This window comes from Salvelinus fontinalis, chromosome 19 (genome assembly GCF_029448725.1).
Source record: "Salvelinus fontinalis isolate EN_2023a chromosome 19, ASM2944872v1, whole genome shotgun sequence".
Classification (NCBI taxonomy): Eukaryota; Metazoa; Chordata; class Actinopteri; order Salmoniformes; family Salmonidae; genus Salvelinus; species Salvelinus fontinalis.
Window position 1 is genome coordinate 11,902,909 of NC_074683.1, and position 25,982 is coordinate 11,928,890.

General features: G+C 42.2%; 1 protein-coding gene across 1 annotated transcript; it reads right to left on the bottom strand.

The window, feature by feature from the left end:
* Positions 1–1,130: 1,130 nt before the first annotated feature.
* slc40a1 (solute carrier family 40 member 1) lies at positions 1,131–25,699 on the bottom strand. Its single transcript, XM_055870784.1, has 8 exons — positions 25,379–25,699; positions 25,172–25,239; positions 22,466–22,625; positions 22,141–22,256; positions 19,153–19,279; positions 18,528–18,773; positions 7,002–7,652; positions 1,131–6,087 (listed from the first exon to the last, which is right to left on the bottom strand). Exons 1-8 carry the CDS (start codon positions 25,410–25,412, stop codon positions 5,765–5,767), a joined length of 1,725 nt encoding a protein of 574 aa, XP_055726759.1. The 5' UTR covers positions 25,413–25,699; the 3' UTR covers positions 1,131–5,764.
* Between the last annotated feature and the right edge of the window lie 283 nt (positions 25,700–25,982).

Sequence of the window (25,982 nt, forward strand, 5' to 3'; positions counted from 1 at the left end):
AGTATACTGCCCAAGCCTACCATGCAGTATTGTTTATTATGCAGATTGCACTAGCTGGACTTTGATAAGTGAGTCAATCAATGTTATTCATAGTGTCATTGTGATTCATTGTGTCAAGATTGCTGGCATACACATTCATGGTAGTAATTGTAGTTTCTAGAGGTAGAATGAGCTCCAAGCCCTGACAAGGAACTTAAAACTGACCAAGTCACATTTTTCTGTTCCTCAAGTTGACAAAGCGTGCATAGGTCTGCCTCAGCAGAAACTGGGTCACCCTCAGTTGGTTTCCCTATTGGCCCAAAATGATATGTTTAGTCAGTGAGGTATGTTTAGCCTGTTAGTGACCCAATATCACCTGGGACTGTAAACCTGATTCCATTTAACCAGAATAGAAACCACTGAGGGTAGAAAGCCTGTTGTGTTTTTAATGTGCTATCGGCAATGTCAGGCCATAGGTCACTGTGCTCCTAATTTTAAAAAAGGGGTTAATTTAGAAAGAATTATGAAAGAAATCGGAACTATAAAGATTATTTTTTGTATGTTCATGTTTCTTAAGATCAGCGTGACATTATCTGAGGAAACAAACTCAAATCTTCTGCATGTCTATTTTATCTGGAGTCTTAGTTAATTTAAGTAGACATTGTACTCTTAAAGTGCACTTTTCCCCTTAAACCCTCAAGGCAAGGAGGAGCGTTTGTAACTTTTGGGTAGAGTGTGTCAATATAATGCACTAGGCCTCTTAGAGAGCTTGTGCGCAATTGGGGGACAGGCGGCGCTGATGCAAATCCAGAAAAGCCAGTCGACCTACTGGCCACACGGGTCTGTTCTGCCCAATCTGTCACTCATGTTGTGGGAAACCAGGTCACTCTTTGTCTTTCGCCTGCAAGCACACAGGTCTAGATCATACAGTTCAGCTTAGCCAGTCAGTCCATTTAACACTGGCTGTCAAAGGGGCTTCTGGGGCAAATTAGGGACAAACCCCTGTGGAATGTGAACCTGCACAGTGGCGGCCTGGCCAGAGCTAGAGAACTGGGACTAGGAACTGACTGAGTGGGGCTCTTAAAATGGCTGCAGTCTTCTTATACAGTACAATGAATTGGTTCCTGTGATAACATAAAACACTAACGAGACAGAGTGTAAAGACTTTATTTATTTCAGAGCTCATGCAATATAAGCTGTATAACCGTCATCCACTTCAATGGAGTGTGATGTAATTATTGCATACAAACATCTCAATTTACTCCTCCAATGTTGAAAGCTGTGATTACATAATGATTTCACAATGATTCAATATTTTTTTTTAAACAGATTATCTAACAATGCTTTTTCTGTATTTAACAATGATGGGAGATTATGGACAGTACATATTATGGTCCATTGGAACAGTGTACTCATGATTTTCTTGGTTTATGCTTTAGGGCTGGGAATTGCTAGGAACCTTATGATATCACGATACTTCAGTGCCGATACGATATGTACTGTATTGCGATTCTCATGATTCTATATGTATTGAGATTTGATGTTCCAAACAAATGGCTCACTATGTCTGCTGCAGAGAGACGAGAGCATGAGAAAACAACTAGTTTTGATCTGTCAGGGAAATAAGTCCTGAACATGTTGGCTCGCTGTTTTAAAAAGATGCTATAGAATGAAAAATATCGGGGTTTTGGTGCAGGTACAGCCGACCAGCGCTAGTGTACACTACAAACAGTAGGAAAAAAAAGTATACTGTGATCTGTAACTATCAACAAAAAAATCCCATTACTATTATGCATGAGAGCATTGTTTGTAAACACGAGGCAGAGAAATTTCACAAATCGTTCAGAAAACATATATTTGCTAATTGAGAAGTTAACACTTATATAAAAACATTTAAAAACCACACCAACATTTAAAGACAACAATCTGATAATGTTCAACTACAAAAAATGTACATCCAGTACAGTGTATCAAATAGTATATATCAATTGACGGCGATTGTTATGTGAAAAATATAAAATTGCCTTGTCTGAAGTATTCCTGAAATGTTAAAAACACATTTTCTGGAGAATGTGCTTACTTTCCATTTGAGGGGTAACCCATGCCAAACATCAACATAGAGCTCAGTTCCTGGCATTTCTCTACAGAACACCAGCTGCAGTTCCACAAACCCGCAGTTCTGTCCGACTCTAGCTCTGGGCGGTGTATTAAAAGGCTCTTGTAGGCAGATGTAAAGAAAGGCCTCACTGTTCTCTTAGTGCCATGGCTATTCTCTGCACCAATCCTAATATTTTCATTACAAAATCTCAGCCATGGTTTTCATGGGCAGAGGTAATAACCATAGTCTATTGTGAACATGTGAGTATTACAGTGAGTCAAACCACATTTAAAAATATTTTAAAAAGCCTTCTGCAACCCTTTTAGTGGTGTTGGAGAGCTCCAAGAGCTACAAACCTACAGTTCTGCCTGGCAACCACCTGGTTGGTGTAATGGCAGTCCTTGGCCAGCTGAGACAACCTGAAGATGCTGACTTTCTACTCTGGCAAGTGAACAAGGGGTGGGGAGGTCTGCTAGACTAAGGGGGGAAGAGGGGAAAATCACAGGTAAACTTGGGAGGGATTTTGAAAGTCGCCCACAGGAAAAAGGTGGTACAGTTTTTCATGCTCACCTAGTGTCTGGGTTTACAATTGCGCTGTGTGTGTGTGTGTTTGTGGCAGAGCTTAGCGTAATGATGGCTCGGTATCATGGTCCTGCCAGGAAACTAAAAGTCCTTCAGTTAAACTCAGTGAGGAGGCAGGAGCTCAACCATTATTATGGACATAGTACAATCACTTAAAGTATTCATACCCCTTGACTTATTCTACATTGTTCCAGCCTGAATTCAAAATGTATTACTTTTTTTCTCTCCGCCATCTACACAATACCACACAATGACAAAATAAAAAATAAATGTGTATATATATATATAGATATCTAGTATTCATACCCCTGTGTCAATACTTTGTAGAAGCACCTTTTGGCAGCGATTACAGCTGTGAGGTTTTCTAGGTAAGTCTAAGCTTTCCACACCTGGATTGTGCAACATTTGCCTATTTTTATTATTTTCAAAATTCTTCAAGCTTTGTCAAATTGGTTGTAGATCATTGCAAGACAACCATTTTCAGGTCTTGCCATTTGATTTCAAATTAGATATGTCAACTGTAACTCAGCCACATTCACTGTCTTCTTGGTAAGTAATTCCATTGTAGATTTGGCCTTGTGTTTTCGGTTATTGTTCTGCTGAAAGGTGAATTAATCTCCCAGTGTATGTTGGAAAGCGGACAACCAGGTTTTCCACTGATTTTGCCTGTTTGGCTCCATTCCGTTTCTTTTTTGTACTATCCAGTTCTTAACTATTACAAGCATACCCATAACATGATGCAGCCACTACTATGCTTGAAAATATGGAGAGTGGTACTTTAATGTGTTGTATTGGATTTACCCCCAAACAACTTTTTGTATTCAGGACAAAAAGGGAATTGCTTTGGCACATTTTCTGGCAGTATCTTGTTTGAAACTGGATGCATGTTTAGGAATATATTTTATTCAGTACAGGCTTCCTTTTCACTCTGTCAATTTTGTTCGTATTGCTGTTGATCCATCCTCAGTTTTGTCCTATCACAGCCATTTAAACTAGTAGTTTTAAAGTCACCATTGGCCTCATGCTGAAATCCCCGATCGGTTTCCTTCCACTCCGGCAACTGAGTTAGGAAGGTCTGTATCTTTGTAGTGACTGGGTGTATTGATACACCATCCAAAGTGTAATTAATAACTTCACCATGCTCAAAGGCATATTCAACGTCTGCTTTTCTTTACATTTTTGGCAATAGGTGCCCTTCTTTTGAGGCATTGGAAAACCTTGCTGGTCTTTGTGGTTGAATCTGTTTGATATTCACTGCTCGACTGAGGGACCTTAAAATTATCTGTATGTGTGGGGTACAGAGGTGAGTTAGTCATTTAAAAAAAATCATGTTAAACTCATTGTACACAGTGAGTCCATGTGACTTGTTAAGCACATTTTTACTCCTGAACTTATTTAGGTGTGCCATAACAAAGGGGTTGAATTCTTATTGGCTGAAGACATTTCAGCTTTTCATTTTTAATTTGTAAAAATGTGAAACAATTCCACTGACGATATGGGGTATTGTGTGTAGGCTAGGAACACAATCTCAGTTTAAAATCAGGCTGTAACACACAATGTGGAAAAAGACAAGGTGTGTGAATACTTTCTGAAGGCGCTATAGAAATCAATCATGACAAATAACTAGTAGTTTACATTGTTATGCTATAGTTAAAAGAATTGCGGCGGGGGGGGGGGGGGGGGGGGCTGAGCTTGTAAGTGTACACAAGTGTCTACAATAGCGTTAATGAGCTTATACAAGTTTCACTGTCACTTCACATCAAAGAAATATTTGGAATGCTCAAACAAATGTAACAAATCGGTTTTCCCCTCATTTCCTTTAAGCTATATAAGGTCCACTTTGGTCATTGAGAGCGTTGTTAATGTGAATGCACAGTTTTCCAGGTGTTGCTATAGCTAGTACATTAGCACCACCATGAGTGAGAAAGACAATAGTGATGATACATTGAGAATATACACCTGAGTGTACAAAACATTAGGAATACCTACCTAATATTGAGTTGCACCCCCTTTTGCCCTCAGAACAGCCTCAATTAGTTGGTGCATGGACTATACAATGTGTCAAGCGTTCCACAGGGATGCTGGCCCATGTTGACTCCAGTGCTTCCCACAGTTGTCAAGTTGGCTGGCTGTCCTTTGGGTGGTGGACCATTCTTGATACACATGGGAAATTGTTGAGTGTGAAAAACCCAGCAGCGTTGCAGTTCTTGACACACTCAAGCCGGTGCACCTGGCATCTACTACAATACCCCGTTCAAAGGAACTTAAATATTTTGTCTTGCCTATTCACCATCCATGGCACACACACAATCCATGTCTCTATCTCATGGCTTAAAATCCTTCTTTAACCTGTCTTCGAAGTGGATTTAACAGGTGTCACCAATAAGGATCGTAATGTTCACCTGTTCAGTCCGTCATAGAAAGAGCAGGTGTTCCTAATGTATTGTACACTCCATGTATAGATAAACATAAGTATTTGCGCTCCTTGAATAAATACATTTGCATAACCCTTATAACCATGTATTAAAGAGAAATGAGCAAGAACCGATCATCTAAAACATTAATTACTTAAGCTGAAATAACTGAAATGCTAGCATGAATGATTTATAGCACCAATAAACTACTGCGAAACAAATGGCTTGAAAGTGGAAATAGGAATCCCACGGCTGATGCAGAGCTGTAATGAGATGCAAACAGCACTAGCACATACTTGAGCAGTACCCAGCTGTAACCGGAGTAACTGCAAGTGGCAATACCTGCAATTTTCCACCTTAGTTTAGCTTTTAAGCTGAATGCATGACAAGACGGCTACATTTAAATATTGGAAGTAGGGAAGGTTTTTTTTGTGACACTTATGAATGGGGTTGTTTGTCTGAGACTCTCTCTCTATGTCTGCGGCCGCACTACCCTTCTCCCTCAGCGAACGGCAAATGCTATCTACAATGACAAAGGACAGCACCTGCTAGGGTAAGGCGCAAAAGTAAATACATTAGTCCTGCCGGGGCTACAAGCATGTTTAGGTTGATGGCTAGGGGGCTGGAGGAGAAGGAAGTATTTGTGTACTGCAGGCGGAGCTGTAAGCAGGGAAAGAGTCTCTTTAATGGGTTACACCGTGGTGGGAAGCGAGGAGGGAGAGTCGGGGAGGGGCTGAGTCTGCTGCTCTGGAGAGAAGCAGAGGAAGAGGCGCCGCCCGAGGCTCTTAAAGGCAAACCTGAAGTACATTATGTGGCCCATGGCCACGAATGAGACGGAGAGGATGACGAGCAGGCCGAAGGCCTCTGGGTTGGGCGCCAGAATCACCATAATGAAATGCAGAAGGTCTAGGAGGTAGTTCATGGAGTTCTGGACGCCGTTGATCAGTCCCCTCTCCGACTCGATCACATTCTCTTGGATGAGCTGGGTCACGGTTAAGTCAAAGGACCATAGACCTGCAGAGGGGATGACGGCACAGCAGTCATTCAGAATGGCATTTTTACGGCCACATAAAAGCAATATAAAAAAAGAATCGGAATGATTTACTAATTATCAGACTATATTGGCATCAAAGGCTGGCAATATTTCTCTATGGTGACATTAACACCGGATCTGGAGCCGACTTCCCGCCAAGTGGTGGCTGCTGCCTTATACCAGTGGTTCCTAAGCTGGAGAGGTCTGATCTCAATTTCTTATTTTTCATTTTTAAATAAACAAATATTTCTAGCAAAAACAGAATAACCAAATGTGGGGTCTGTGGAAGAAGTTTATAGGGTGCAATACAATGTAATATTAATCTACAATTTACCCTTAGAAGGATGGCCTGTGAGGCTCACAGGGATCCACAGTTACTCCATTTTCAACTCAGTACTTCTTGTATTTCCTTTTTTTTGTTTTGAACATGTATGCACTGTAATTTTAAGCTTTAAAACTGCAAAATGTTCTTTCTACCCCATGGCAAAATGTGTAGAGTTGCAGGAAATTAGCTGCAAAATTGCACCATTTTCTCCGCTGGGAAGAGGGGGTCTTTCAAATTTTATTTCCCAGGGCCCGAGACTTGGTTAGTCCAGCCATGCATGCACTGCAGCAGTCATAGTAAAACTCTTTGTATGCTATTTTTATCGCACTCTAAAGTTGGGAGTTGTGTTCTGATTTTGAGGGGGTCCCTGATGAATTTGCTATCACAAAAGGGGTCCCCGCCTCCATAAAGTTTGGGAACACCTGCCTTATACAACAAAGTTCATGCGCTACGCAATGATGTGATGCATTGTTTTAGACTTCCTCAAACAATTAACTTCTGTGCCAGCGTAACTTAACATAGTAGCACTCATTGAGCGCTTTTCCCAATGTGGACTTTCGAGTAACTCACCAATTCTAGCAGCAATGACCCCAGAAAACAGCAGACTGACTGACATGTAGGACTGCAGAGGCGGTAGTTCCTCGGTGGGCGGCACGGTCGAACTGTTAACCAGCATACCCTGACCATCGATGGTTAGCACGCTAGCCGGGTAGGCGGCCTCCGGGAGGGCGCTGCTCTTCCCAGTCAGGTGGCTATAGATGTCCTGGAAGGGCGAGACACTGAGGTCAAAGGGGCTGCCCGGTGCGAAGACAGACGCCACGCACAGCATTAGGCAGGAGAGCTGCACCACACCCGAGATGAAGCCTGTGCGGATCAGGCCACAACTCTTGCGAACCCAGGTAAAGGCCACCGTGCCACAGATGCCCGACACGGCTGAGGCGCCCATCAGCAGGCTGAGCACAGAGCCATTGAGGCCCTGCATGTAGGCGTAGCCTGTTGTAATGCAGTCAAAGCCCAGCACTGTCATGTAGAGGAAAGCTAGTGACATGCCAGCGAAGAAGATGGACTGGTTGTAGTAGGCCACCCAGCCATCGCGGATGGTGCGTAGGGGCTCCGCCATCTGGTAGCAGCAGCCAGTCTTCCTGGGAGAGTCAGCCTTGACGACAGCAGTCTCGTTCATGAGCTGGGAGCCCTCCACTGGGCCCTGGCCGTTCTCTAGCTCTGCAGACCACAGGAAGAAGAGCAGATAGACATGAGTTTTTGGGCCACACAACTGTACACAGATCAGGGCCCGTATCCACAGTGTCTCAGCAGGAGTGCTGACCTAGGATCTGTCCATTTGAATCTTAAGCAACCTGCACACGCATTATTTGAAGTACAATAGAGCAACATAGCTACTGTAATAGGTCAAAGCTGCGGGCTGGAAAACCTTGGTAGAGCATGGGCGGAGTAGGCATTGTGCTGCTCATGAATTTCTTTAAGACCAATCCCTACTTCTCTCACGGTGATTACACAACATTTCTACAACATTTCCACATGCAAAAGGTCTTTCAAAAATGTAATTTGCGCTTAAAATGTAAAATCAAATGTGTCTCATTTTAGGGCCCGGTTTCCAAAAAGCATCTTAAGGCTAAGTTCATCATCAGAACCTTTGTAGGTGCAATTACTGAATAAATTGGATGACTGAGGGAGAGCCTTCCAGACCCCCCTCCAGTTTTTTACTTGTTGATGGCTACTTCCCACAAAGGGAACCTACTCCGTCTTTTTTTGGTGCGGTCTGCACTGGCCTTGATTTCATCGTCCACGGACAGGACTCCCTAAAACCACGGCACTTCGATACAAGTTACTTTTTATAGCAGGTTAGGAGAGCATTTTCAGCTAACCCTTAGCCTAATTATCCTAACCTACTGCTACGAAAAAGTTGATCCACAGGTGGTAGCTCTAACCATTACACTATGAACCCTAGTCTTAACATATTGACTTCGACAGACCATTTTAAAAATGGACAGTCGAATCGTTCGTTCCAAAATGATTTTGTTCATTCACTCAGTACTGATTGAAAGTTTCTCTTGCTTTGTAAAAAGACAGTTTAAAACAGTTGATTTGTTGAAAACACTCCATTTAATGACATAGCTAACCAAGTTAGCAAGCATTTAATTGTCTTTTGACTGCACGCAGCAGGACACAAGCAAGAAATTATTCTGAAGTAGTTTTACCTGGGTGCACCGGGTACAGCACTTGCACCCCCTGACTACTTTTTACCTGTGGATAGTGACTTTTCTGGGAACACTGAAAAGTAACTTGACACTGTTGATCAGTCAGCACAAATGTGGATTATAATAATCACAAGAAGGCAAGAGAGGGAGTGTATGCTGGAGCTGGAATTTATTTGACATGTGTGAAACAGCGATGCGGTCAGTCGAGTCTGATAAGTTGTCTGATGCAAGCATGCATTTCCACACTTGTAGTGCACAACTGAACTGAGGTTCTGTTTACATGTGCGTCTGGGGTTCAACCATCAACTATATGCGGTTCAACATAGCTAGCTTACTGTTTACAAAGCTATTTGTTTCCTTGGCTATGGTTTGTGTAGCCTTCTTGGTTGTTCTTAGTCGAAAAGTAGCAAAGCTAACTGAAGTGTTTGTCCTGTCTGAAATCTGTCTACCTCGTCTTACCGTAACTTGGCCTATGGAGTAGACTTCTTAGCTAGTTTTGCAATGCCCTTTGCATGCATTGTTAGGTAGCTAGCTTCCCTAAGTTTGGCATTGGCTTTGAACCTACTCAGCTAGCTTGCTAAGTTTTGTGAAGAATGTTGCTTGGATGTATTATCAACAGAGTTGTGGTACAGTCTGGATGGTGTAACGTTGGCTACCTAACTAGCTAGTTCGGTAGTAAACATAAGTGATGCATCTCATTGACTAGCTAGCACTAACAATGCAAATTACAGTGAGCAGCGAGTCCGATTTCCCAGTTACGAGTTTCCAGTTGTTTTGAGCGCGGCAGAAATCATGCTGGATTGACATAATGGCCAATGTTGAATGTTTATCCTTTTAAGCTTGGAAAAGAGATTCATGAACCCAGACTTGGACCACACACCCACTCCACTGAATAGCAGGCTAGTGATTGCTTTGCAATGCTTGCAGTTAGCCACTGATTCCTTCCAAACCACTCATTGTTTCACTCATTTGCGATTTCCAACTTGTGTAATGTTTATGTCCAATGGCCGATGAGCACTGATACGTTTTACCTATAATTTCTCTCCATATGACAAGGATTGAAAAGGATTTGCCAGCAGATTGTCGACTTCATTCATGATGATTACTGCTAGCTAAGATTTTGAAAGTATGATGTTGACATAGTCGATCCAATCAAAGCTACTGTAGATATGTGATTTGATGTAATTTTATCTATGGCCAATGACCTTGAGCCTTTTTGGGTGGGCACTTCTAATGTAACTCTATATCAGCACCCAAGAGGCTTGAATTTAAGCTCTACCCATAGATTTTGAGGTGATGTGGTGTCCCTGTGACTGACAGAACACTGAGCCAATCACGGCGCAACTAGAGAACATTACCAACCCCTATGCTCTGTATTTTCTGCTGGCTGCCCCACCATCACAGACAGCACTGTGCTACGCTGAAACGCATGCATTTTAGAGCTGCCTTAAGAAAGCAAAAAAGGGACCTTAGTTGTATGCGGCTTTATTAACTCAATGATTTTTTTTACGTTGTTTGCAAACTGATGTGACACGTATTAATGCCAAAATAACACGCAAAACATGCAAAAAAAAGATATACAGTGCCTTCGGAAAGTATTCAGACCCCTTCACTTATTCCACATTTTGTTACAGCCCTTAATCTAAAGTGGATAAAAAAATATATATAAATTACTAACAATACCCCATGATGACGAAGCGAAAATATATTTTTGCAAATTTATAAAAAATAAAACTGATACTTAAGTATTCAGACTCTTTAATTGTGCTCAGGTGCATCCTGTTTCCATTGATCAACCTTGATGTTTTTACAACTGGATTGGAGTCCGCCAGTGGTAAATTCAATTGATTGGACAAGGTTTGGATAAGGTTTGGAAAGGCACACACGTCTATATAAGGTCCCACAGTTGACAGTGCATGTCAGAGCAAAAACTAAGCAATGAGGTCGAAGGAATTGTCCAAAACATTTCTGCAGCATTGAAGGTCCCCAAGAACATAGTGGACTCCATTCTTAAATGGAAGAATTTTAGGAACCACCAAGACTCTTCCTAAAGCTGTCCGCCTGGCCAAACTGTGCGATCGGGAGAGAAGGGCCTTGGTCAGGGAGGTGACTGAGAAACCAATGGTCACTCTGACAGAGGTCCAGAGTTCCTCTGTGGAGATGGAAGAACATTCCAGAATGACAATCATCTCTGCAGCACTCCACCAATCAGGCCTTTATGGTAGAGTGGCCAGATGGAAGCCACTCTTCAGTAAAAGCCACATAACAGCCCGCTTGGACAATGAGAAACAAGATTATCTGGTCTGATGAAACCAATATTTAATTATTTGGCCTGGTGCCAAACCTGGCACCATCCCTACTGCGAAGCATGGTGATGGTGGCAGCATCAGGCTGTGGGGATGTCTTTCAGCGGCAGGGACTGGGAGACTAGTCAGGATCTAGGGAAAGATGAACGGAGCAAAGTACAGGGAGATCCTTGATGAAAACCTGCTCCAGTGCGCTCAGGACCTCAGACTGTGGCGAAGGGTCTCCTTCCAACATGACAACGACCCTAAGCACACAGCCAAGACAACATAGGAGTGGCTTCGGGACATGTCTCTGAATGTCCTTGAGGCCCAGCCAGAGCCCGGACTTGAACCTGATCAAACATCTCTGGAGAGACCTGAAAATAGCTGTGCAGCGATACACCCCTTCCAACCAGAGAGTTTGAGAAGACCTACAGAGAAGAATGAGAGAAACTCCCCAAATTCAGGTGTGCTAAGCTTGTAGTGTCATACCCAAGAAGACACAAGGCTCTAACTGCTGCCAAAGGTGCTTCAACAAAGTACTGAGTAAACGGTCTGAATACTTATGTAAATGTCATATTTCAGTAAAAAAATATACAGTTGAAGTCAGATGTTTACATACACTTAGGTTGGAATCATTCAAACTAGTTTTTCAACCATGCCAGAATTTTTTTGTTAACAAACTATAGTTTTGGAAAGTCAGTTAGGACATCTACTTTTGTGCATGACACAAGTCATTTTTCCAACAATTGTTTACAGACAGATTATTTCACTTATAATTCACTGTATCACAATTCCAGTGGGTCAGAAGTTTACATACACTAAGTTGACTGTCCCTTTTTAAACAGCTTTGAAAATTACAGAAAATTATGTCATGGCATTAGAAGCTTCTGATAGGCTAATTGATATAATTTGAATCAATTGGAGGTGTACCTGTGGATGTATTTCAAGGCCTACCTTCAAAATCAGTGCCTCTTTGCTTGACATCATGGGAAAATCAAAAGAAATCAGCCAAGACCTCAGAAAAACAATTGTAGACCACAAGTCTGGTTTATCCTTGGGAGCAATTTCCAAATGCCTAAAGGTACCACGTTCATCTGTACAAACAATAGTACGCAAGTATAAACACCATGGGACCACGCAGCTGTCATACCGCTCAGGAAGGAGACACGTTCTGCGAAAAGTGCAATCCCAGAACAACAGCAAAGGACCTTGTGAAGATGCTGGAGGAAACAGGTATGAAAGAATCTATATCCACAGTAAAACGAGTCCTATATCAATATAACTTGAAAGGCCGCTCAGCAAGGAAGAAGCCACTGCTCCAAAACCGCCATAAAAAAGCCAGACTATGGTTTGCAACTGCACATGGGGACAAAGATTGTACTTTTTGGAGAAATGTCTACTGGTCTGATGAAACAAAAATAGAACTGTTTGGCGATCATGAAAATCATTATGTTTGGAGGGAAAAGGGGGAAGCTTGCAAGCCGAAGAACACCATCCCGACCATGAAGCACGGGGGTGGCAGCATCATGTTGTGGGGGTGCATTGCTGTAGGAGGGACTGGTGCACTTCACAAAATAGATGGCATAATGAGGGGGGGAATGATGTGGATATATTGAAGCAACATCTCAAGATATCAGGAAGTTAAAGCTTGGTCGCAAATGGGTCTTCCAAATGGACAGTGACCCCAAGCTTACTTCCAAAGTTGTGGCAAAATGGCTCAAGGACAACAAAGTCAAGGTATTGGATTGGCCAGCACAAAGCCCTGACCTCAATCCCATACAGAATGAGTGGGCAGAACTGAAAAAGCATGTGTGAGCAAGGAGGCCTACAAACCTGACTCGGTTACACCAGCTGTCAGGAGGAATGGGGCAAAATTCACCCAACTTATTGTGGGAAGCTTGTGGAAGGCTACCCAAAATGTTTGAGATAAGTTAAACAATTTTAAAGGCAATGCTACCGAATACTAATTGAGTGCATGTAAACTTCTGACCCACTGGGAATGTGATGAAAGAAATAAAAGCTGAAATAAATAATTCTCTACTATTATTCTGGCATTTCACATTCTTAAAATAAAGTGGTGATCCTAACTGACCTAAGACTGGGAATTTTTACTAGGACTAAATGTCAGGAATTGTGAAAAACTGAGTTTAAATGTATTTGGCTAAGGTGTATGTAAACTTCCGACTTCAACTGCATAAATGTGCAAAAATGTATAACCTGTTTTTGTTTGTCATTCTGGGGTATTTTGTGTAGATTAAGAAAATATTTTATCCATTTTAGAATACGGCTGTAACGTAACAAATTGTGGGAAAAGTCAAGGGGTCTGAATCCTTTCTGTGTGTGTATATGTGTGTGTATATGTGTGTGTATATATAGTGCAACTAAACAAGTGGGGCTCAAAACAGGTGCCCTGCCTCGAATGACTGGTTGTTACTAGGAGAAATTAAGAACAATCTTTTTTATATCTCCTAATGCATTGCACAACTTGACTGTAGGCATTTACTTAAAGTAGCTACAAATATTGAAATGTATTAAACTTCAAAGAAATGATTGACGTTGAAAAACCATCCCGTGGCTTTTTCCCGATTTATACAGTATACTGCCTAAGCCTACTCGCTTGATGGTTAGCTACCTAGCCAACGTTAGCTCTCATCTGACTAGTATAACGTGACGTTAGCTAGCTACAAAAAACATCGGCTAGCTACCTTTCTTTGCCTGTTCATTGTCTAGCTAGCGTTCAGCTGACTGGTGTTTGCTAGCTGCAGAGGCTAGATGCTGGACTTTGGACAAGCAACCTAATCTTAGCTAGCTAAAAAAATCTGTTTACATTTACAATGCCTTGCAAAAGTATTCATCCCCCGTGCCGTTTTTCCTATTTTGTTGCATTACAACCTATAATTTAAATAGATTTTTATTTGGATTTCATGTAATGGATATACACAAAATAGTCCAAATAGGTGAAGTGATTTTTTTTTAAATAACTTGTTTAACTTCTTATGGCTGCAGGGGCAGTATTGAGTAGCTTGGATGAAAGGTGCTCAGAGTAAACGGCCTGCTCCTCAGTCCCAGTTACTAATACATGCTTATTAGTATTGGTTAGAAAACACTCTGAAATTTCTAAAACTGTTTGAATTATGTCTGTGAGTATAACAGAACTCATATGGCAGGCAAAAACCTGAGAAAAAATCCAAACAGGAAGTGAGAATTCTGAGTGGTCGATGTTAAAGTCATCGCCTATTCAATTCCCTGTAATATATGGATCTGTTTGCACTTCCTACGCCTTCCACTAGATGTCAACAGTCGGTAGAACATTGAATGAAGTTTATACTGTGTTGTGGGGGCGGATGAGAGGGGAATGAGTCAGTGGTCTGGCAGATTGCCAGTTCCTGGTCACACGCATTCCTCATGATATCGCCTTGCGTTCCATAACTTCTACAGACAGAAGGAATGCTCCGGTTGGAACGTTATTGGATATATATGATAACAACATCCTGAAGATTGATTATCTACTTAGTTTGACCAGTTTATTCGACTTGTAATATAACTTTTTGAAGTTTTCGTCTGACATTTGCCTGCATCTGCGCGAACGTTTGGACACGTGTACTACACATGCAAGCAAAAGTAGCTACTTGGACATAAGTAATGGACATTATCGAACAAATCAACAATTTATTGTGGAACTAGGATTCCTGGGAGTGCATTCTGATAAAGATCATCAAAGGTAAGGGAATATTTATCATGTAATTCCTGGTTTCTGTTGACTCCAACATGGCGGCTAATTTGGCTATTGTTCTAAGCTCCGTCTCAGATTATTGCATGGTTTGCTTTTTCCGTAAAGTTTTTTTGAAATCTGACACAGCGGTTGCATTAAGGAGAGGTATATCTATAATTCCATGTGTATAACTTGTATTATCATCTACATTTATGATGAGTATTTCTGTTGAAACGATGTGGCTATGCAAAATCACTTGATGTTTTTGGAACTAGTGAATGTAACGCGCCAATGTAAACTCAGATTTTTTTTTTATATAAATATGAACTTTATCAAACAAAACATACATGTATTGTGTAACATGAAGTCCTATGAGTGTCATCTGATGAAGATCATCAAAGGTTAGTGATACATTTTTTCTCTTTCTGCTTTTTGTGACTGCTATATTTCGCTGGAAAAATGTCTGTGCTTATTGTGGTTTGGTGTGATCTAATATAATCGTTTGTAGTGCTTTCGCTGAATGCTGGCGGTGCTTTCACTCTAGTGGTAGCATGAGACGGAGTCTACAACCCACACAAGTGGCTCAGGTAGTGCAGCTCATCCAGGATGGCACATCAATGCGAGCTGTGGCAAGAAGGTTTGCTGTGTCTGTCAGTGTAGTGTCCAGAGCATGGAGGCGCTACCAGGAGACAGGCCAGTACATCAGGAGACGTGGAGGAGGCCGTAGGAGGGCAACAACCCAGCAGCAGGACCGCTACCTCCGCCTTTGTGCAAGGAGGAGCAGGCCACAAATGTGCATGTGTCTGCTCAAACGGTCAGAAACAGACTCCATGAGGGTGGTATGAGGGCCCGACGTCCACAGGTGGGGGTTGTGCTTACAGCCCAACACCGTGCAGGACGTTTGGCATTTGTCAGAGAACACCAAGATTGGCAAATTCGCCACTGGCGCCCTGTGCTCTTCAGATGAAAGCAGGTTCACACGCACATGTGACAGACGTGACAGAGTCTGGCGACACCGTGGAACGTTCTGCTGCCTGCAACATCCTCCAGCATGACCGGTTTGGCGGTGGGTCAGTCATGGTGTGGGGTGGCATTTCTTTGGGGGGCCGCACAGACCTCCATGTGCTCGCCAGAGGTAGCCTGACTGCCATTAGGTACCGAGATGAGATCCTCAGACCCCTTGTGAGACCATATGCTGGTGCGGTTGGCCCTGGGTTCCTCCTAATGCAAGACAATGCTAGACCTCATGTGGCTGGAGTGTGTCAGCAGTTCCTGCAAGAGGAAGGCATTGATGCTATGGACTGGCCCGCCCGTTCCCCAGACCTGAATCCAATTGAGCACATCTGGGACATCATGTCTCGCTCCATCCGCCAACGCCACGTTGCACCACAGACTGTCCAGGAGTTGGCGGATGCTTTAGTCTAGGTCTGGGAGAAGATCCCTCAGGAGACCATCTGCCACCTCATCAGGAGCATGCCCAGGCATTGTAGGGAGGTCATACAGGCACGTGGAGGCCACACACACTACTGAGCCTCATTTTGACTTGTTTTAAGGACATTACATCAAAGTTGGATCAGCTTGTAGTGTGGTTTTCCACTTTAATTTTGAGTGTGACTCCAAATCCAGACCTCAATGGGTTGATAAATTTGATTTCCATTGATAATTTGTGTGATTTTGTTGTCAGCACATTCAACTATGTAAAGAAAAAAGTATTTAATAAGAATATTTCATTCATTCAGATCTAGGATGTGTTATTTTAGTGTTCCCTTTATTTTTTTGAGCAGTGTATATACACACACACACACTTGTTCTGAAAGACCGCGGTGTCTGCAACACCACTAAGCAAGGGGCACCACCAAGCAATCGGCACCATGAAGACCAAGGAGCTCTCCAAACAGGTTAGGAACAAAGTTGTGGAGAAGTACAGATCAGGGTTGGGTTATTAAAAAAAAATATCTGAAACTTCGAACATCCCACAGAGCACCGTTAAATCCATTATTAAAAAATTGAAAGAATATGACACCAGAACAAACCTGCCAAGAGAGGGCCACCCACCAAAACTCACGGACCAGGCAAGGAGGGCATTAATCAGAGAGGCAACAAAGAGACCAAAGATAGCGCTGAAGGAGCGGCAAAGCGGAGTTTGGAGTATCTGTCCATAGGACCACTTTAAGCCGTACACTCCACAGAGCTGGGCTTTATGGAAGAGTGGCCAGAAAAAAGCCATTGCTTAAAGAAAGAAATAAGTAAACACATTTGGTGTTCGCCAAAAGGCATGTGGGACTTTTTGGCCATCAAGGAAAACGCTATGTCTGGTGCAAACCCAACACCTCTCATCACCCCGAGAACACCATCCCCACAGTGAAGCATGGTGGTGGCAGCATCATGCTCTGGGGATGGTTTTCTATCGGCAGGGACTGGGAAACAGGTCAGAATTGAAGGAATGATGGATGCCGTTAAATACAGGGAAATTCTTGAGGGAAACCTGTTTCAGTCTTCCAGAGATTGAGACTGGGACGGAGGTTCACATTCCAGCAGGACAATGACCCGACGCATACTGCTAAAGCAGCAGTCGAGTGGTTTAAGGGGAAACATTTAAATGTCTTGGAATGGCCTAGTCAAAGCCCAGACCTCAATCCAATGGAGAATCTGTGGTATGACTTAAAGATTGCTGTACACCAGCGGAACCCATCCAACTTGGAGCTGGAGCAGTTTTGCCTTGAAGAATGGGGGGAAAATTGCAGTGGCTAGATGTGCCAAGCTTATAGAGACATACCCCAAGAGACTTGCAGCTGTAATTGCTGAAAAAGGTGGCTCTTCAAAGTATTGACTTTGGGGTGGTGAACAGTTATGCACGCTCAAGTTTTTTTGTCTTATTTCTTGTTTGTTTCACAAGAAGAAAAAATATTTTACATCTTCAGAGTGGTAGACATGTTGTGTAAATCAATTGATACAAACCCCCCAAAAATCCATTTTAATTACAGGCTGTAAGGCAACAAAATAGGAAAAATGCCAAGGGGGTGAATACTTTCGCAAGCCACTGTATTGATTAACCTCCACTTGAATGCAAACATTAGGCTAGCCATCTACAGCAGCCTTGGTTTGTTTGCATACTTATGATTGGCACACTGGTGCAAGCAGCTGTGTTGTTGCCGAGCAACAGACCAGGTGTTAGAACACTGAGCGTCGGCTAAAAAAATATGTTGGCATTGTCAGAAATGCTACAAAAGGGTAGGGCATCGTTGGTTCTTAATGGACAGAAATGAGCACGTGAGCGATTTATTTATTTTTATTTATTTTTTATTATAAATGTAATCAAAACTGTTGCCCCTACAAACATATTCAGTCCGAAAGGTGATGATCATGATCAAGTCTAATGATCACTTTATGGACACTGTAGTCTCGTTCTTATCTGACGCCTCGATAGATATTGAGCTAGGTCGGGGCAAGAAATGTTATTTTTTCCTAATGTTAACGACCCTGTTATATCCGGTATCTGATTCTCGGTAACGACCGGACTGCTTATGATGAGAGGTGGGGGTTGTGTTTTGTGTCGCCAAGTTGATTTGCAAAGTTTCATAGACATTGGTGTCACATTGGCTTAGATATGATGGTAGGGAGATTTTAATTTAATATTGAGCTTCAATCAAGACATTCATTGTGATCTATAAGGCAAAAATGATCCTAGCTCAGCACTCCTACACTGAGCTTTGTTGATACGGGCCCACATCTCAGCATTTAGTCTTTCTTTCAAAAACATATCTATTTTGTTGACAATTTTTTTTTTTGTGCAATATTTCCCAAGAACACTGATGTTAAGACATGATATCTATCAGTGATGTTCATTGATGTTTCAGAGAACTGGAGGACTAGAACATACCTTTCGGGGAGTTCAGTCGTTTCAGTTCCTGGTAGTCTTCTTTCTTGCCAGCCTTCATGGCCAGTGCTGGACATTTCTGGTAGACTTTCCACAGCAGACAGTACTCCAAGCACATAGAGCACAGGTTCCAGCCGGCGATGAAGCCGCAGCCAATAAAGTTGGAGCAGAAAGCCATGATCTGGCCCACCAACATAGGCGCCAGGATGTTTGTTAGCTGGTCGATGATCCGTACTGTGGCATTCATGTCTATTGAAGAAGCGCAGAATTATTTTATTGTCCATAGGAAAAGCAAACTCATATGACAGGGATTTTTATAGATTTACTGAAGGTTAAATTACTTCAATGGTGCAGATAAGCAAACTGTAGCACCCAGCTCTGGTTATTTGTGAACTGTGGGTCTTTATGGCTTGTGAAAAAAATAATTTGAGATTAGATGTTCGGAAGTGTTGCATTTTTACTGTGTTAATCTGTTTGATAGCGTTTGTAAACCAAGGTGAAACTGGGGAAGTTCTAAAATAACAATTAGTGATTTGCTTTGGTTGGGTTCAAAGTCACGCCACTGCAAGGAGATAAATGCCAGGTCATGAGGCCAATCGATTTGGGATGGTTTCCCATGGAGACTGACCTGCCAGCTTGCTGCTGTCCTGTCCAGCCACAACCACCACCCAGTCTCTCTGGATGGTAATTGACATGGCAGTACTGGCCAAGTTAGCAATGTTGGCTATGGAGATGACCAAGATATAGCAGCATGTCTGAAAACCAAGAAAACAATACATTATTGATCGCTTAGGTAAAAATCAAAGCATACAAGTTTACTTTTATAAATTTACTTTTGAAAAATCAAAACATGGACAAAGTTTCCAGTGTGATATTTTTGGCCTCAACATGTGATCTTACTTTCTTTTTATAAATGTGTTCATCTTTATTTTAACAGGGTGTCATGGAGACAAAGTCTCTTTCAAATGAGCCCTGCACAATACAAAACACACTTGAATGCAAAATATGATAATTTAAAAATATATAGATCTTCCCTTAGAACCATCCCCCACTAATGCTCTAAAGTCTCTTAAGGGCATTCAAGCCTCCCTTGCAACATATTCCACATCTGTGGAGCATAAAAACTATAAGCATCTCTACCTAAATCAGAAGCCACCTTTGGACCCTCTAGCACTATGCAATCCTGTGCTCTTGTCAAGGTCAAAACAATAAAATGCAGTACGAGTGTCAGATACATCAGAAGTTTCTACAGGAGCGCTTTGCAAATAAACAAAGGGAATGCTGCTCTCTTACATACAGAGACCCAACCCACCTTTTGATAAATCTAAGGGTACAATAGAAAACAGCATCTAGAGGTTTAAGTGTGGAAGCTTCTGCATGCATGTAGATTATGTCCCCGTAATCTAAAACAAACATACAGTAAATGGCCTAGATAACTTCCTTCCTATTATCAAAAGACTACACATGCTCTCTTTCTCTTTTTTATTTAACTAGGCAAGTCAGTTAAGAACAAATTCTTATTTACAATGACGGCCTACCCCGGCCAAGGCTGAGCCAATTGTGCGCCGCCCTATGGGACTCCCAATCATGGCAGGATGTGGTACAGCCTGGATTCGAACCAGGGTGTCTGTAGTGACGCCTGAAGCACAGATGCAGTGCCTTAGACCGCTGCGCCACTCTGGAGCCCGGAGTGAAAATAATCACATTTTGATCTTCAACTTCTTTACCAGCTCAGTAACGTGTTTTAAAAATGCCAACTTATCATCTAGGCAGATACCAAGATATTTATAAGAGGGAACTCGTTCAATTTGTGTTCTGTTCAGGCTAGTACTTTCAAGGCCACTTAAGTCCAAGTTATGGAACCTAGAAAATGGCATGTATTTTGTTTTGTTTGCATTGAGTACTAATTTAAGATCCAGGAGTGATTTCTGTAGTGCTTGGAAATCAGATTGCAAATGTGAAAAGGCTTGATTTACAGATTGTGCAATAGAGTACAATACTGTATCAACATAAAAATGTATAACTCTTTATCACAGTATTTTCAATGTAATTTACATACAGCGTAAACAATAGTGTCCCCAAAATCAAACCCTGGGGTACCCCTTCATGCACTTAAAGTAATCCAGATTTGAAACTTGGTCACAATAGCCTTAGTTCTATTACTGAGAGTACTGAAACCACATACAGGCTTCAGTGCCCAGGACTTGTTCAATAAAATAGAATGATCAACTATGTTAAAAGACTTTGACAAGTCCACAAACAGGGCAGCACAATTAATTTGGGCATCTAAAACATTGACAATATAATGTACAACTAATGTGGTTGCAGTAATAGTACTGTGGCCTGATTTTGATGTACATTCAGAATACAATTCTCAGATAAAAAGTAACAAAGTTGTACACTTACCAAAGATTAAAGAATCGTAGCCAGACAAAGCCTAGATATGGGACGATAATTATCAAGAACACCAGTGTCCTCACCCTTATGGAGAGGCAGCACATAAGCAGCCTTCCATACTTTTGGAACATTTCCCGACATCAATATAACAATTTCAAATATGGGTTATTGAGCCAGTGATGAGGGGAGCTGCGCTGGTAAGCAGAGCCAGCTCCAGTTTGTCGGCCCCTGTGGACTTCTTCGTGTCTATAGCTAGCACTTACACGACAACAACGAGAAAAAACGACTATTGTTCAGCTTAGCATATCATTTCATCTAGAAATCGCTAACACTACAATGCTTAACAGCCATCAGCCAGTGTAAGAGTGAAACAAACAGGCCTGCTGTTTTTTGTTGTGTAGATTATGGTTGCAGCTGTTCTGGCCAGAGGAATACAGATGGATTGGCTCAACTGGTTAGGCAGCATTTCGAGACCTCACATGACAGCCCTAGAGGAAATCCGCTGACTACACAGTCATGAACAAGACACTCAATCTCCTGTTTCTCCCCCATCTCCAGAAACACACATACCAGAGAACTTACAGCAACCACCTCTCTCAAAAACCAAGGGCCCCTTCACAAAAACACGATTTGTCCCACAATACACCACGTGTGAGAGACTTTCATGATCCTGATAGTGTAGTAGCCAGCAGATTGTAACACTCGCTATTGCAACAGTCTTATTTTATTAACAAAAAACAAGGCACAGCACTTCTTCTATGGGACAAAGTCTTGCTGTACAATGTAAATTAAATGTGCTCATTTGGACCCGATCTACACATTCAACCAAAAGAACGAGCTTTTTCAAGAAGCCAAACATGTTTCCTGGCAAATCTTTGTGTAATCATAAGAATCAAACAATTTTCCCTAGATCGCTACTCAGGCAAGACCCTGTCCAAAGTTTTTTCTGTTTCAAATGTGAGGTAATTGAGTAAACTTGAGGTCTGTGTAAAATACTGATGTAGCTCATTTCAAAGCCACAGTGAAGAAAGCTTTCAGACATTATTCAATGTGTAGCCTAGGCTGCTGTCCAGAGGCTGAACTGATATGTAAAGCTTGTTTTAAATTATAGATCATATTAGTGAAGGTCACGTTGTACTTATCAAATGGGTAAATGCATAACCATTCAATTCTAAGTTTAAAATGACAGTATGAGAGAGTTCAGGCAATGGAATCTTACCAGAACCCATCCATTATATAACTCTGCGAGCTGTTCTTTGAACTGGAAAACCACCATCAAGAGGATCCCACACAGTATGACGGCACAGTTCTGGACAACCAGTGAAGTCTGGGCCACTATCAAATTAGAGGACAAGCATTAGAGATGTAGGGTTGGTCATAAACAATTAATTTCTGTGTAAATCACCAAGACCAAAAGTTCTAATCCCAAACAAAATTAACGATTTACTAATGTTTTGAGACTGTATATTGCTTATTCATGTTCTGTGTATTCAGTTCTGTTCAGAAACACTGACTGTAGAGTAGGCCTACTTATGGCTACATACCTTTGAGTCTGGGGTTTTTATCCACCCAGTCACCGATAATGGCTCCGAGCAGCAGGACTGACCCTGCCACCACCAGTCCGTACACAGCCGTGAGCAGGAGGCTGTTGCCATACAGCACCACCAGAAATACAGCTACAGCGAAATTCCACATACGATCTCCCTACAAATACATGCATGTTACATTGTTGTTTCAACCAGCAACCTATTTTCATAGCTTAGACGTAACATAGAAAATGTCAATCTGGCACACTAAAGTTATTATGATATGTTACGTTTAGTATAGTTACATCAGACAGCTGGTTACTTAAGGCACCCAAAAAAGTAGGATGGGTGGGTGTATAATGTGAATGTCTAGCAACCCAAAGGTTGTGAGTTAGAATCTCATCACAGGCAACTTTTCAACTACTTACTACTTTTTTTGTTACTTTGTAACTATTTAGCATGTTAGCTAACCCTTTTAGATAACCCTTCCCCTAACCTTAACCCTTTAAACCCTTTCACCTAACTCCTAAACTTAACTCTAACCTTAACCCCTAACCTAGCTAACGTTAGGCAGCTAGCTAACGTTAGCCATCTATCTAGAATTCGTAACATATCATACGCTTTCCAAATTAATACCATATACACTGCTCAAAAAAATAAAGGGAACACTTAAACAACACAATGTAACTCGAAGTCAATCACACTTCTATGAAATCAAACTGTCCACTTAGGAAGCAACACTGATTGACAATAAATTTCACATGCTGTTGTGCAAATGGAATAGACAAAAGGTGGAAATTATAGGCAATTAGCAAGACACCCCCAAAAAAGGAGTGATTCTGCAGGTGGTGACCACAGACCACTTCTCAGTTCCTATGTTTCCTGGCTGATGTTTTGGTCACTTTTGAATGCTGGCGGTGCTCTCACTCTAGTGGTAGCATGAGACGGAGTCTACAACCCACACAAGTGGCTCAGGTAGTGCAGTTCATCCAGGATGGCACATCAATGCGAGCTGTGGCAAAAAGGTTTGCTGTGTCTGTCAGCGTAGTGTCCAGAGCATGGAGGCGCTACCAGGAGACGTGGAGGAGGCCGTAGGAGGGCAACAACCCAGCAGCAGGACCGCTACCTCCGCCTTTGTGCAAGGAGGTGCACTGCCAGCGCCCTGCAAAATGACCTCCAGCAGGCCACAAATGTGCATGTGTCTGCTCAAACGGTCAGAAACAGACTCCATGAGGGTGGTATGAGGGCCCGACGTCCACAGGTGGGGGTTGTGCTTACAGCCCAACACCGTGCAGGACGTTTGGCATTTGCCAGAGAACAACAAGATTGGCAAATTCGCCACTGGCGCCCTGTGCTCTTCACAGATGAAAGCAGGTTCACACTGAGCACATGAGCACATGTGACAGAGTCTGGAGACGCCGTGGACAACGTTCTGCTGCCTGCAACATCCTCCAGTATGACCGGTTTGGCGATGGGTCAGTCATGGTGTGGGGTGGCATTTCTTTGTGGGGCCGCACAGCCCTCCATGTGCTCGCCAGAGGTAGCCTGACTGCCATTAGGTACCGAGATGAGATCCTCAGACCCATTGTGAGACCATATGCTGACACATGCACATTTGTGGCCTGCTGGAGGTCCTTTTGCAGGGCTCTGGCAGTGCACCTCCTTGCACAAAGGCGGAGGTAGCAGTCCTGCTGCTGGGTTGTTGCCTTCCTACGGCGCCTCCACGTCTCCTGATGTACTGGCCTGTCTCCTGGTAGCGCCTCCATGCTCTGGACACTACGCTGACAGACACAGCAAACCTTTTTGCCACAGCTCGCATTGATGTGCCATCCTGGATGAACTGCACTACCTGAGCCACTTGTGTGGGTTGTAGACTCTGTCTCATGCTACCACTAGGGTGAGAGCACCGCCAGCATTCAAAAGTGACCAAAACATCAGCCAGGAAGCATAGGAACTGAGAAGTGGTCTGTGGTCACCACCTGCAGAATCACTCCTTTTTTGGGGGTGTCTTGCTAATTGCCTATAATTTCCACCTTTTGTCTATTCCATTTGCATTTTTCTAATCCGTAACATATAATACGAATTGTAATTTGCAACATATCATATGAAATGGGTGCTGGACTACCACAAATGAATACACACCATATGAAACGTAACATATTATACTAAATGGAGTGTCTTGAATTTATGTACAGAATAACAAGAAATGCTCTGAGACCAGGTTGCAACCAGCTGTTAAAATGTACTGCACAGTAGGGCTACAGTATATGGATAATGCTTGCAGAAACATGATCCTAGCCTACTATCGAGCCTATATAAAGCTATCCTATATAAATGTATAATGGTCTACTGTCAAGAACTGTACACAAAAGAAACATGACCTTAATAATGCAATTACCCGATTTAGAAATACCCTGACATAATAAATATTGTATAGACCATCGCACATTATATGGAACCATCCGTGTCCACTGATGTGCCATTGGACTTGATCAAATGTTTATTTTTTTCCCCAAGCAAAATGCACCCAAAGAGATGGGAAATAGCCTATATATATTCCCTACGTGTGTACCTATTCTAAAACACAAATAAGCTATAAGATTTTGTCAAATGACCCTCCACCTATGATGAGTAATTAGGGTGATAGCCTCCCTAAACATTATTTTAAATGAATGGTTTACAATGGTTGTGACATTTTGTATTGGCTACTTTTGATTCACTTACCCATGTGGAGAGGGCATGTCCAAGGTAAATAAGGAACGTTGGTGATGTGAAGAACGATTGGACAGATTCTGCAAGGGAAATGATGTTTGAGATTCTTGTTGATATCAGAACAAATATGGTCAATAGATCGGCAGTTATCAATACTTAATCAAATATTCCATTTGAATGAGTCCTTTTAAAAGCACTGAAAATATAAAATTGACCTACCACAATAACGTTTCTTAGGTCCCGCGTTATCCATTTGTAATATTTTTTCTCAAAATAATTTAGTCAATATTTATTTCCCTTTGTACAGGCTTTCGATGCAGGCGATACTCGGTGCATTGAATTTTCGATAAACGCACTCCAAAACTCCCCTTTCTCCTTTCCAAACTTAGCTATCACTGTAGCTGAAGTTGGAAAGATATATATTTGCCGAAAAGCCTTGTTAGTTAAAATACAAAACAATAAAATCTCCTGGACGGCTCCAGCAGCCTTCTCTCGTCCTTTCTGCACTGCCTACAGTATTTTTGTCCCCGCAGTCTCCTGTCAATATATCTACAACAGAGATATTACAGAAAGGTGGAGATAGGAATACCATTTGGCATTGAATGGATACCCAGCAGACTGCCGACCAATCGTGTTCACGTTGTCATGTTGCGTCACATGGTTGCTAAACTAATCGTCACAAAATTCCTTTCTCAAAGTCAGGGTATGAGTCGAGAAACGTGTCTATTTACCGCGAAAGTACGCAATGTCACGATTCCACAGCTATACAATATTACAGATAGCAAGTAACGTATCTACCGTCTTGGAAAATACTTGAAATGTT